The following is a 14,542-nucleotide window of genomic DNA, read 5'->3' on the forward strand; positions in this document are numbered from 1 at the left end:
GATGAAACTTGCATCTCTCTTCTTTTTTCACAGGTTAAAAATTGGGTGCGAGAATTACGAAGAATGCTAGGGAATGACATATGTCTTGTAATTGCTGGAAACAAAGTTGATCTTGAAAGGGACAGAAAAGTACCAGTTGAAGAAGCTGAAGAGTAAGTTAATTGTTTTGTTCATTTATATTTGTGCCATTTGCCCTCTCCTTTTATAAAGAGAAAAAGGGCTTTGGTGTATGTGTGTGTGTTTAGGCTTTTTTTTAGTCCATTGCCTTATGTCTCTTGCAGGAGATTCACTGCTTCATAGTAACTAGCAACAGCTATCAGACAGGCCTGTAAGTCCCTGTAGGAACAAATATTGTTGTTCTATGGGGATAGTGTGGTGCATTGTAGAATATATATATATATATATATATATATATATATATATATATATAATATATATTTATATATATATATATATATATATATATATATATATATGTATGATTTGGATGATGGAGAACATAAACACGGGAAGGCACGGAACCCTAAACACTAATGAAACGTTAGTGTTTAGGGTTCCATCCCTTCCCCTGTGTTTATGTTCTCCATCATCCAAATCATTTGTCTAAAATACTTATCAATATATATATATATATATATATATATATATATATATATATATATGTATGTATGTATATATACACACACACACATACATATACCAAGGCTTTTTCCCCCTTACAAGGGAGGTAGCCAAAAAGGAAAAGGCATAAAATCATTCCCACCCATTCCATCCCTGAATACACTCCACACCCCTCCACCCTCCCCCTCATCTTAGCACCTCCTGGATGACAGGTCATCCCTGCACCTTGTCCATTGCCCTGGGTCAGAAGCAGTGTTGCAAGACACAGCACATCCACAGCAAGGGCGCTTCATTAAATCGGCAACCCCCCCTCTCTGTCCCCCCATGCATAAAGGAGAAGACTGGGAGAAATCCCTTTGGACTGCATCAACATTTGCTCTCACATACTACCTCACCCCCATCCCCCTGCCCATTCCACCTCATGCATCACAACATCATCCATATACAACCATTTTCCATTCACCATTCTCCATTCACATTTATATATATATATATATAAACACACTACACACAAATACACATTCTGAGTTGAACACGACAACATTTACATATATACATATATTCTTTATTCTGTCTATATACCAAGGGCTTTTTCCTCCATACAAGGGAGGTAACCAAGTCAAAAGGCACCCACTTCCACCCATTCCACTCCCATCCACCACCCTTTCCTCCCTTTCATCTTAGCTCCTCATGGATGACAGGTCATCCCTGTAGCCCACTCACTGCCCCGGGTCAGAAGCATTGCAGCAAGACAGCACATCCACTTCAAGGGTGCTTCACTTAATCAGTGACCCACCCCCCTCTCTGTCCCCTCATGAAAAAAAGAGAGAGACTGGGAGAAATCCCTTTGGGCTGCATCAAAATATTCATACATAACCGACCACTCCTTACCCCGACCCACCCCCTTCCCTTCCTTGCATCACAGTATCATCTGTACAGCCATTCTCCACTCACCCCTGTCTCCTGCCTTCTCCCTTGCTCAACAGACATTCCCCTCTTTCTCAATGCCCCTTTCACCCCATCCATCCGTATATTCTCAGTTTTCCTGGCTATAGATCTTGCTTTAAGATCTAATTTAGCTTTGCATGGAAAATGTGGTTGCCTTTTTGGTTGGTCTATTATTTGGTTGAAAGGTCGAAAACAGAGAGTTGTTTTAAATGGAAAAACTTCTGGATGGAAAAATGTTGCAAGTGGAGTTCCTCAGGGTTCCGTTCTTGGGCCACTTCTATTCATAGTATATATAAATGATATAGACCATGGACTAAAATCTACTGTTTCCAAATTTGCTGATGATACAAAACTGTGCGGAGTGGCAAATGATCACTCAAACCAATTAGATATTCAAGAAGATTTAGATCAATTACAGCAATGGTCTGAAAAGTGGCTAATGAAATTTAACACTAAGTAAATGCAAGGTAATGCACATAGGTAAAAATAACAGTAAGTACGATTACAAGTTATTTGGAAATTCGTTAACAAAAGTGGATAGTGAAAAAGATCTCGGCGTAATTATCAGTAACGACCTCAAATCATCCAAGCAGTGTATTTCAGCCTCTGAGAAAGCAAATAAGATTCTGGGATTGATTGCGCGATCTTTTGATTTCAAAAGTCCATCACTCATTAACAAGCTATATAAATCGTTAGTTCGTCCACATTTGGAATATGCTGTTTCCGTATGGTCACCGAATCTCATTAAAGACATTGACAGACTGGAAAAAGTACAACGGCGAGCCACAAAACTGATTCCAAATATCAAAAATAAATCATACGAAAATCGACTTAAGCACATGAATCTGTTTTCCCTAAAAAAGCGTAGACTCAGAGGTGACTTGATACAGGTCTTTAAGATTTTAAAGGGAATTGACAACATCAAAAGTGACCAAATTTTCACATTGAATGAGAATCAGACAAGAAACAATGGTCTCAAACTGTCCGGAAATAGATTCAATTTGGAAGTAGGTAGAAACAACTTTGCCAACCGTGTAGTTAATGAATGGAATAAACTTCCTGCACAGGTAGTGCAATGTAGTTCAGTTCGAAGCTTTAAGAATCATTTAGATAAATACCTAAGTAAGATGCTGTAATGATTATAATTTATGTTATATTATTTGTTTTTGTTTTGTTATAATTTGTCTGTCTGATTTTCATTTATTATTAGTTATATGTCAATTTATAATCATTTACTATTTACCTTTTTGTTTGTTATTCAACTATACCTATGCATTTATTTATGTATTTTATTTGTTATTTTTACATCATTATAGTTTTAATTTATTATTATGATTTTATTTTTTTTTTTTAAAATTTTATTTTTTTTTTTTATTTTTTTTATTTTTTTTTTTTTTTTTTTTTTTTTTTTTGCATCCGACCTAGATATGGATCAAAAGGTCTCCTGTCGGCATGCTCCGCCTTTGTAATCCTTTGTAAAGACATGCTTTCTAATGTCTTCCATTTTACTTGCAATTTCAAAAATAGGGAGCCATCTTTTGAATAATATGTTGTACAGTCTAACACAATAAACAGTTACATGATTTACAGTGCATGATAATGGTAGGAAAATCCACAACTTAGATACTGCTATCTAAGAAACAAAGGGATGTTGACCTGATTTGCTTAGAGCTCCTCAAAACTGGAAGGGTGTTTACAGCTTTACAGGGATTTACAGAATTTGTTGAGAAAGTGTTGGTAAATGGGGCCACAGAATCATTTCAAATCCTTCCATTTTGATCATTCAGGCAAAAGAACCAATTAGCATGAATCTTTGGGGTCAGCCTGAAATGTGTTTTTTACCTAAATGGGAACACTACAACCCACACATTCAGACTAATCTGAATGACACTTTATACTACAGTGCCCCACACTGACCATCCCTTGACAACAAACCAAAATATCTTCTTGTGAGTGACTTATGGTCCTGCCCAGAGGTTGTTCCTGGGTACCTTGGACCCGCAGGTCTTCTGCATAAGAGACTAGGGACTGATTGACTGACCTTATAGACCTCTGGTGTATCCAAGTTGACGATATTACTATTCCTACACTTTGGGGACATTATTAAATGAAGTAATGATTACTTGAGCTGAAATACTGCAGTAATTAATTGGATAACAAGACTTACTAATTGACATGTCATGTATGCAGTATGGATATGCTGGAGAAAGGGATGAAATATGATCATGCACATTATCAGGGCAGTAGCCTCAAGTATGAAGGATAGTGCTTATGTAATGGAGTTATATATTTGTGTTTGGGTGTGGTACAGAATATCTAAAAGTTGCTGTATTAATTTATTATAATTTTGCTACTTTGTCATCATCTCTGTCTGTTTCATCTTTCTCCTTCTCTCTCCCTCTTTATCAATCTTAATTTCATTGTTACCTGTTTTAGTCACTGCTATGAAAAAAAATAAAATAAAACTGTTGTTGCCTTTGATTCATATGTAACTTTAGAATTACTCATTACATTTTCAACAATTTCCTCCCCACAACAGATATGCCAAAGAAGTTGGTGCTGTACACTTCCACACATCTGCAAAGCAAAACAAAGGTGTGGAAGAATTATTCTTGGATCTGACCTCCAGAATGCTCGAGACTGCTGCAGCTAATGACCAGCAACGAGCAAATGCTTTGTCTCGAGGAGCTAATGGTGGCAATCGGAATCTTCTCATTGTTGACGACCAAGATGTTCCACCTCCTCAGAAATCATGTTGTGGATCTTAAAGAACACGAGGCTATATAACGAGAGTTGGAATTAACCCTTTCACTATGGAAAGTTCTCTATTGATTTAAAGTTGCTTGGTAGCGGGTGGATAAAGGATACAAATTGAGAGGGTTATAAAGGGGTCTTCTGAATTGAGTGAAGTTATAACACACACAGGTCAGGTTAAGTATTGAAAGGGTTAATTTGGGTTGCCATAAGCTTTATGCCTTGTAACAGTAATGACAAAAAATTGGGATACTTATAACATGGGGATGTAGTGACCCCAGCCACAGTATTTGTTAACCAAAAACTAAAGTTACACATAAGGTGATAGAAGACTTCTAAGTTCCTTGAATATATATAGTTTCTATTTACCAAAAAAAATAATAATAAATAAAATATAAATAAATTTATTGGATCAGTACTTCATGAAGAAATTGCAGCATGCTGGATGTAAACATTTCCAGTACAATATGTAATCAAATTTAGTCCATGCGAGATTATTTTGTGTTTATTACCACTGTATAAAGTTGTGTAATATACAGTAATTTCTTTTTGCAAATCTAGCTTCTTTTCCCCTTTTGTAGGGGGTAGCCTTTTACAGTTCTTAGGGGAGGGGAGGCCAGAACCAATCTTGTGGCAGCGATAGCCTTTAGCAGAGGACACAATTACTTTTAGGTGGGTGTGGGAATCGGCTCTTCACCCTGTTCACTTGCAATTAGTAACAGAGTAACCTCAACCTTGTGGGAGATGCAAAACTGAATTTGTGTAATTTACCACCACTGTACTACTTTCTTTCTGCATATTGAGTCCACCTTTCAGTAAATGCCAATCATCCATCTTTCATAAAATGAGAAACTTCTGCCCCTGCAGGATGTGGGAAGAAAATTTATCCTTCATTAGCCAACATAGGAATTTGTACCACCTTTTCATATTTTCTATCCACACATTGGTATAAAACATTGGTGCTTTCTGGAACTGCTGGGAATACTACATCAGTGAACAACCATTCCTTGAATCTTTTCAGCAGAGAATACAGCTTAATAAATAATACAGACATACAAACATACAAAGGCCTCAATCACCCTTGAAATGAGAAGGGCCAAGTCATAGCATGACTTTGATTTGACTTTTTGTGGGAGAAAATACGAGAAGAATGGGTCCCCAATCACCTTTTACAACATACAGGGAAACATGATGGCATTATTCTTTTCCCCTGCTGTAGTGTGACGAGGGATAATGAGTTGTAAAGGTGATGAAGATGAGAATGGTAGTAGCAAGTAGTAGTTGAGGCCACGTAATAGTAAAGGTGATGAAGATGAGAATGGTAGTAGCAAGTAATAGTTGAGGTTAAAAATTGCTCAGCATTCCTCAGTGAGTGGAGGTAATACTTCAGTCATAAAAGATTGCTGCACAGATATGGTCCGTACAGGTGTCCATAAAGTTCCGAAAGTAATGTTTGCATAAAATTTATGTGGGCAATATACAATACAGGGTGAGAGTTTAGAGACAGAAAACCTGACTTTTGTGACAGAATTCTTATAGTAAGAGACAGATTCTGCTCCTGCATTTATGTAAATATTTACCTTCTCCGCTTTCCTCTAGAACTCTTCTTCTAATTTGAAGGAGTTTGAATGGTAATTTCAGTCAAAAGATAGTAAAGACTTGCTCCCCATAATGAGGAAGAGTGGATACTTGAACATTATCTGGCTCTATATCAATCCATTGCCCCAAGGTTGTTTTTGCAGAAGACCTGTATGATAATATGTATGATAACTATAATAATTATTGCCTCAAGTTCCACTGAGCTGGTAATGGTACTCAGGCTCTCCCATAGATCTTTGGGAAAAAACTTTGGGCAGTTGTCTGTGTTCTATTATGTGTGGGACTGTTTCTAGGGCACCTGCTTAGAGTAATACGAGAGAAGCAGTCATCAGCTACCTAATCTTATGGTAAAAGGTAAAAGAATACAGCTAAAGTTGAGATAGAGAGGGGGGGGGTCAGGCATGCTCCAGAGACTGAGTACCAGCCTAACAGAGGTATTGATTAGTTTTGAAGATGGGTGGCAGGGAAATTAATTCTCTATGATAGTTACCTTGTAGGACTACTCAGTTACTTCTAGGTATCCTACTATTGGTCCCTGCATGCATATGTATACACACAAAGGGCATTAGTGGACTGATAGTATGAGTGGACACACTGAGTGAAGGGTGGGACTACTTGTGTCTCCTATAATGAGGTCTGCCTGTAAAAGGATCATCAGTGTGGTGAGAATTTTGATTCCAACCTATAGGAGCTGATACGGTAACCATTTCTATGGATGAAGGAGTGGTTGTTGTTCTCTAGACTGTCTGGCCAAGCAGTCCTGCCTCCTTGAGGAGTGTCATGGCTGGAATGGGGGTTTCCCCACAAATCCCTTATAGTGTATATTGTGAAGAAGAATGAAGCCAAGTGTCCATGTCTCCATTTGTAAGTTATGGGGAAAGAGCTCACTTGCAGATCCTGCCTCTCTCTTCATCTGTCAAACTTGGCTTTACATTTATTAATATGATTTTATCTAATTATTTTCTTTTTTAAGTTATTCCAAAAGTTTATGCATCTGTATAGAAAACTATTTCTTGCTATCCTTTGTCCACCCCTTTCATTTTTCAGCACACAACAATCATGTCAACTTTTTTTTTCTAATTAGGAAGGATCTAGTTTTTCTAAGGTTTGCCTGGGGGACAATTTTGATTGTTGTTCTTTGTATTCTCCTGGTCTTACATAATGTCCCTAATCTTGTTGATGGTGTATCATTTACGTTTGTGTACCTCACTTCTTATCTTTACCTTATATTCATAATTTTTTTTTCTTCTGGATCTTTTCTTAGATACTACTCCCTTTTCATAAGGAATTACAGTCTTCTCATTGTTTCTGTTTTCCTATCTCTTCAGTTTCCTTATTTTCTTTCATTTCCGGTTGTGTTCCCCCTTATCCACACATTCTTGTACTTATTTTGACTGCTAATTTCCAAGCCCTAGTGATTATTTCATTCATCAAGATTGATGATTGATTGGTTCAGTATAACATCACAAAACTCACCCCATTGCTCTCAGGAGGTTAGGACAGTGCCCCTTACAGAGGACTTCCCACAATGAATCATGCCCTTCGTTCAACTTGCTGGTGATGGGGATCAAAGTGCCATCACCTTGACATCTGTCGCAAGTAGCAATGCCCTAACCCTCTCAGCCACTGAGCATCCCCATTTATCATACTTTGTGGTTTTGATTTTATTTTCATTGGCTATGCCCTTCCTTGTATGCTTAGTTAAAAATTCCATTTCTTTTTGTATATATTCATTGATATCCATAATTACTTGCACTATTTCCACTGCTTTCTGTCTTCTTGTGATTTGCTTCCCATCATTTTAGGAAAATTTTCCATCCTACAATAACAATACATTATTTCTGTCTACCACCTCTTTTTATAATTATTTCTCTACTCTGAAGCTCCATGTTTTTTTTCTTCTACTGTTCCATAATTTCCATAAATCTAATTTCATGCCTTATGCACATTTTCCCACCTTTTTGTTCTTATAATTCCTGGATTTGAGGTAGTTTCAGTGATTTCTACCATGCCTGTACTAAGGTTTTTCTTTATGGAAGATTGATTTTAGCATATTTTCAAGAAGTCCTATTAGGGAGCTTCTGGTATATAAATACAATCAGTCACTGTCAGTTCATTTTGACCTAAACCTCGTAACCCTATAGCAACTAGTAGGTTTTGGGGCCCTCCCATAGATCACTCTCAGATGTGACTGTAGATTATTGTCCGTTGTGTGTGTTTGTGTTCTTTCAGTGTCTTCAGTTAGTAAAAGGAGGGGGAGGAGGAAAGGAGCAGTGATTGTCAACTCTCCCTTTGTGAAAATTTGAAGATGGAAAGTAGTAAATGTTGATAGAGCTCTGGCCTGGTCTAGAGATTGAGTACCTGTCCCTCAGGTTTGCAGGAGGGTGTTGATGAGCTTCGGAGATAAGGAATAAGGAAAAGATCTCTTGAGGTTTCTCTTTGGAAACACCTCATGCAGGTACTCATCCTTGGTCTTGGGGGAAGGATTAAAAATATGAGAAAATGTGAAGGAACAGAAAAGATTTAACACACCAACTGTGACCTAAGCTACAGGATGTTCCTTGGAACAACAGCAGCAGCAGCTATTTTATATAAGTGCTTAGAAACACCAGTTTTTCAAGTTTTATAGGACGAATTTATATATAGTGATTTATGCTTAGTGCAAAGTGGAAAATGGCTCTGTAATATGCAGCCCTATGTACTCTCCTGTTTATGCATGCAAATTTGCCAGTCATGTATACATATTACATACAAGTATATTGTCATAAACATTTATGAACCAATAGTGTTACAATGAAGAGTAGCAATTTTTGACATGTATGTACTAAATGTATACTATATGTAAGAAATCTGAGAAATGCATGTATACAAATCATGTCACCTTCTTTGGTACAAGGTACAAGGAAGTTGTCCCAACCTTATCTTTGTTAATATTGAGTGGGTATGGAGCTTACAAAGGTGGATTTGTGACCCCAGTATGGTTAAGGAGAGATGCCAAAGTTGAAAATATATGTGATTCCGAAAATTTGGTCAAAATGCTATTCAACACAAATACCATGATGCACTGTATAGGTACTGTGAAAAATGCCAGATGATGCGCATGCACACACAACCACACACACACACACACACAGGGCTCATTCCCCCTTATAAGTGAGGTAGCCAAGTCAAAGTCGCACCCACCCATTCTAATACATATTTATATATATATATAAAACACTTCAACCAGAATGGGTGGAGAGGGGTTTGACCAATCAAAATCCTATCCAGTTAGGGCAATGTTCCACATACAAATAAAATCATACAGTGTTTGCCACTTTATGTAGTACACATATACATACAGTCTTCTCTTGGTCAGTTTTACTGTACTCTTGCCATAGATAATAGCTATGGCCTCTGGTCTATCTTGAAGATCTCCTAGTGAGTTTATACTGTGTTGTCTTATTTATGTAATGTATGTGAAGCTGTGGAACGTTTTTATTTTTTCCCTTGTATTGTGAGCATTCATAATATTTACATTTTAACTGTGCAGAATTTTTCTGAAAGAAAAAAGTTGTTACTGTAAAAGTTTTGGCTAAACATTTGGAAAAAAATAGGGAAAAAAGTAATTCTGTTTTTGAGCAAAACTTGGCAAAAGAATGACAGCCAAGTAAAAATTAAATGGTGTCTGGGAGCAAGTATGATAATTTGCTTTAATACAGGGTGGTGTCCTGCATGGAAGTGTGCAAACAACAGGTCTTGGCAAAGTATTTATATACAGTGCACCATGGGATTGTAGTGGTTCAAGTTTATGTAAACATGTATATTTAGTGTTTATATTCCTGGAGAATAGATCTTGCTAGCCTTAGTAGCGAACAAGTTTCGAAGATGTCATTATTGAAAGTGGTTCACCATTTTGGTGGTCTTCCATCATTTTTTAAAGAAAAATTAAGAAGATAAGTTAGTATCTGATGAGAAGCTTGCATCAGGAGCCACTTAACTGCAGTTGAAGCTGTCACTTTTGTTATATATGTGCATAGTCATGGCAAGTGGCAGTCACTGGAAGTTATTAGAAACTGAATCATTCTGTGTAATTACAAGATGAAATGCATACATACAGTGACTTTTCCTGGAGGTCACAGGGGCAACAGATTGATTGACTGAAGGGGATGGACATGTCAAAACATACATCCATCTTGCACCCATTCAAAATTTGATTCACTATCCCTTCCATCTTAGTTCCTTGTGGATAATACTTGGGTCGGTACCATGCAGTAGTCTTGGATTATAAATACAAGAAAGGTCCACTCAATCCACAGTAGATACCAGTGACTGCTACTTGCCCTGCCAGTAAATGCAGGGCAAAAGTTATGGTTTTGGCCACAGTTAGGTACATCATGGTATTAGCTCTTCTTGATAAGGAAGTGAGGATATTTAATTTTTTTATTTTTTTTTAAGCTAGCAACTTATGTTAGTGTCAGGTGATGGTAAAGAATGTGTGGGTTTGGTTAGACATGAGATTTGCAAATATTTGTTTCATCATAAGGTGGAAGGGGGTCTAGCATTAAGTTGGTGAATGCTGACAGAGACATTATTTTGCATTGATATAATGCATCATATTGAGATGTTCTAATTAGCTGTGGATTTACTAACATAAATGGTTTCCAGCATAGTGTGTCTGGATCCTACTATATGATAATGTCAAATTAGAGTTAATAATTGGGATAAAGGGTTCCCTCTGAATCTATTATTATTATTATTACTATTAATGTTGTTTTCATTATTATATTATTTTTATTAATATTATTGTTTTTTCTATCTTTTCCAAATTACTTGCTCAGTCTTTACCCAGTTTCTTTGTCTTAAACCTAATGCCATGTTTCACGACCACAAGTTATATCAGTAATTTTTTCTACTGTAGTATCGTTAGTCAAGAACTGCTAGTATATCACTATCACAAGTGATTTCTTCATAAAGCAAGCCTCATCAAGGGTATCAGTAAGCATGTGCCTTTTCACTATGGTATAGGTGGAATGTGGCACTTCTATGAGGCGAACATCTGTGAATTTCCCTACTGTCCATCTTCAGAACCCATCAATATGCTCACCATTATCAGAGGGTCTGCCATTTAGTCTCCAGACTGGGTTTCAGATCTCTGTCAACTTCAGTGCTATTTACTCTTCCTTTTCAAATAAGGAGTTAATAATTGGTGACTACCCCCCTCCTGCTAGAACTACCAGCTATTGACATAGAGACAATACAGACAACTATCCATTATTTCTTCCCCAAGAGATCTAGGGAAGGGCTTAGAGATTGTTCATAGCCACTATGGGCCTGCGGGTTTCCAGCTAGTGAAATTTGAAGCAACAATTAACAATTAATGTTATTTTCATCACATTGTTTTTGCAGTGTTACGTGTGTAGTAACTGGAGTGGATTATGCCTTTGACTTTGGCTACCTCCCTCGAAAGGGAGAAAAGCCCTTGGTATATGTATGTATGTACTACTTGCTGCACTGCTTCCGACCTGGGGCGGTGGGTGGGATGACCCATCATCCAGGAGGAGCCAAAATGGGGGGGGGGGGGGATAATGGAAGTGGAGTATGTTGGGATGGAATGAGTGGGAATGGATTTTATGCTTTTTTTTTCTGGTAAGGGGCGAAGTAGCCATTGGTATATGTGTGTGTGTGTGTACATATATATATATAGTATATATATATATATAATGTTATGGCTACCTCCCTGATAAAGGGGAAGGAGCCCTTGGTATGTAGATGTAGACTACTTAAAATTCTCGCTATTATTATCATTATATATATTTTTCCCCTTCATTCCAGTGGAAACCCTGTAATCCCATAATGCAAAAATTAACTGTAATCTAATATAGCAGTTGCTTTGACATGCATAATGAACACATAAGAATGTTATGGTGATCCTCTCAACATAGTATACATTGTGAACTCTCAAAACATTAATTTTTTTTTATATACTGGCTGATCTCAATTTTATTCAGTTGAAGAATTGACTTAATAAATTTTATTCAGTTGAAGAATTGACTGAACAAATTTTATTCAGTTGAAGAATTGACTGAATAAAGTGGATCTTCATCAATCCACCATTTTGACCCAAGTTTGTTCTTCAGCTGAAGAAAATTGTGAGATTAGGTAAAACATTAAGAGAATGTATAAAGTCTGTCAACATGTTTAAGGGTTATTGTGTTTACAATTGTCTTGGGACTTAAAAGTTAAGCTTGTGTGAATTTACCTTAATCCTGTAAAACAAAATACAAATGATAAATACAACACTGATTAAGTTAGAATTGCCTTTTTAATTTTTAAGAACGTAAGGAGGATGATTTCATGCTGACTCAGGCATTGTATTTGAATCTGTTTTGTAACCGTATGCAATTCACATTTGCATAATTTACATATAATTTTGTTGTGAATGATGGGGCTCATGGTGCTTTCAAAATGTAGATTTGAACAGGAACTTTGATTTCTCTGTAGAGGTTTTGATTTCGTATAATGACCTTGGAAGATTTTCTATTAGCTCTTGGATATTCCAAGAAGTTGTAACCAGCCATCTAGGGCTCAGATTCACTAAACATCTAATACATACACAATCAGTCAATTACCCTGGTTCTCTCATGCAGGAGACCTGCAGCCTTCTTGTATATAGATTGAACTTCAACTGAAATAAATGGTCTGGGTTCTGAATCTGCATGGTTTGCCCTAACAAGAGAGCCTGTAGATTCTGCACACACGCACACACTCATAACTGTATGTGCTCCATCTTTGTTAATATGGAGAACTGGCAACAGGTGACTACTCCCCTTCTGCTACTATGAGCTAATGACTCCGATCTATGATACAATACAGATAATAGTCCAACATTTAATTCCTGAGAAAACAATGGAAGAGCCCAAGGACTTTTGCCAGCCTTTGTGGGGATGGTTTCCAGTCAGCTAAAACATTGCATCTTACCCAGGGAGTGGGCAGGGGACAGATATGACCCTTCATCCACAAAGAGCTCAGATGAAAGGAAAACAATGGGAGTGGATTGGTTTGGGGTGGGTTGCCTTGGCTGTCTACCTCCCTTATAATGGGTAAGAAGCCTGTTGGTATATAGATACAAAAACAAGGAAGCAATTATTATAAATTCCCCACAAGAGAGCCTCAGTGTGTGCATGTGTAACCTGGTTGTATTTACCGTGTTTTACAGGATACAGGTTATTCTCATGGTATCTACTTGTCTTACCATGTTGTCATAATTTATCCCGAGTAATAGCTTTTTGTTTTATTAAAATGGTTACACTGCAATTCTTGTGTGACCCGATAAATATTTGTACGTTTCTGATGTTACATTATTACATTATTGTATATGTAGTGCAAAAAGTAGTGTTTGAATAAGATTGATAGTTGAAGTAATTTTTGCCTTATTTTCAGTGTAGACTCTAGTTATCCAGTCTGTGATACAAAGTTCATATGTTAATTAGATGTGCATCATTCTTTGTTTAAGAGTACATAGTTGGAGGACAAAGCTTTTAATATGGGAGTATGAACCTCGTACATTGGAAACCTTTTGGAAACGGCTCGTTCACCAATGTCATCATACTGATAATAGCTCCAACTTAATGGCATTTGTTTCAGTGTTATAGTAACACATACCAAGGATTTGTCTTTGTTCCATTTTAGGGATTTATTGACAATTTACTTTTTTGCCTTCAATATGGATACAACTGTAAGAGTTCTACCAAATTTTGTAAATAATTTTGCTAAGTCATATAACTGTGAACTAAATTTGACAAAAAATAAAAATACTGAATACTTATGGTAATGATTGTTTTGTTTTTATATTTTTTCTCCTATCTCCATTTTGGTATTCTCTAAAGGAATATAGTTCTTACTCTTCACATTTTCAATGGCAATTTCCATCCACATGCACAATTTTTTTTATGTGGAAAATAATCTACTTAATGTTCAGTTTCTTCTTCCATACTTGAACAAGACAGGTTCATGTCAGTGTCATACCAGAAAGTTAGCATTAAATGATCATGCAAATATCAAATTCTTGTGAATACCCAATCTACCTCATTTATTCACAATTGCTATCTTTTCAGCTTTTGTCCATTTCCAATGCTTTACATTTTTTTTGGCATCAAAATGAACAACCCACTCATGGCTTCAACATGTGTGTGTAGATCTTTTATTAACAGCCCAATCTATATATCTCACTCTTCTCATGATCTTTGTATCATCTACCATGTTGGTGTAGCTTGTAATTTCCATAACATTTATATATAGATTATTGCAGATGCTAGTACCAACTTTTGTGGGAATCCACTGGAGACTGCTCTCTAACCTGATATCTTATTCTCTGCTATGGTCCTTCTGTACCTATGGAACTAGTGTCATGCATTTCTGGGAAGACCTAATCCCATCCATTGAAAAACCAGTGGAAGAAATAGCAGTGAGCATTCAAAAGCCAGCAAGACACGTTCCAAGAGGCTACAAGAAAAACTATGCCTACTACACACCTGAAGTAGAAACTTGGGAAAAAAATCCTACAATTTCTAAACTAAGCAAAAAAGAATTAGGGAAAAAAAAAAAAAAAAAAGTGGAAAACCATGGTGGTGATTTGGTT

The 14,542-nt window shown here is 36.7% G+C and overlaps 1 protein-coding gene across 2 annotated transcripts in view; it reads left to right on the plus strand.

Annotated features, from left to right (window-relative positions):
* The window catches only part of Rab21 (RAS oncogene family member Rab21), a 35,821-nt gene extending 22,083 nt beyond the window's left edge, over nt 1-13,738 (plus strand). For both annotated transcript variants that reach the window (XM_076204909.1, XM_076204908.1), the window contains exons 3-4: nt 34-152; nt 4,109-13,738. In XM_076204909.1, the coding sequence (XP_076061024.1) occupies nt 34-152; nt 4,109-4,337 (348 nt within the window). In that variant the 3' untranslated portion in view covers nt 4,338-13,738. The remainder of the gene's footprint in view (nt 1-33; nt 153-4,108) is intronic.
* The last annotated feature ends 804 nt before the right edge of the window (nt 13,739-14,542 follow it).

This window comes from Oratosquilla oratoria, chromosome 21 (assembly GCF_046742065.1).
Source record: "Oratosquilla oratoria isolate Oo_2021 chromosome 21, ASM4674206v1, whole genome shotgun sequence".
Classification (NCBI taxonomy): domain Eukaryota; kingdom Metazoa; phylum Arthropoda; class Malacostraca; order Stomatopoda; family Squillidae; genus Oratosquilla; species Oratosquilla oratoria.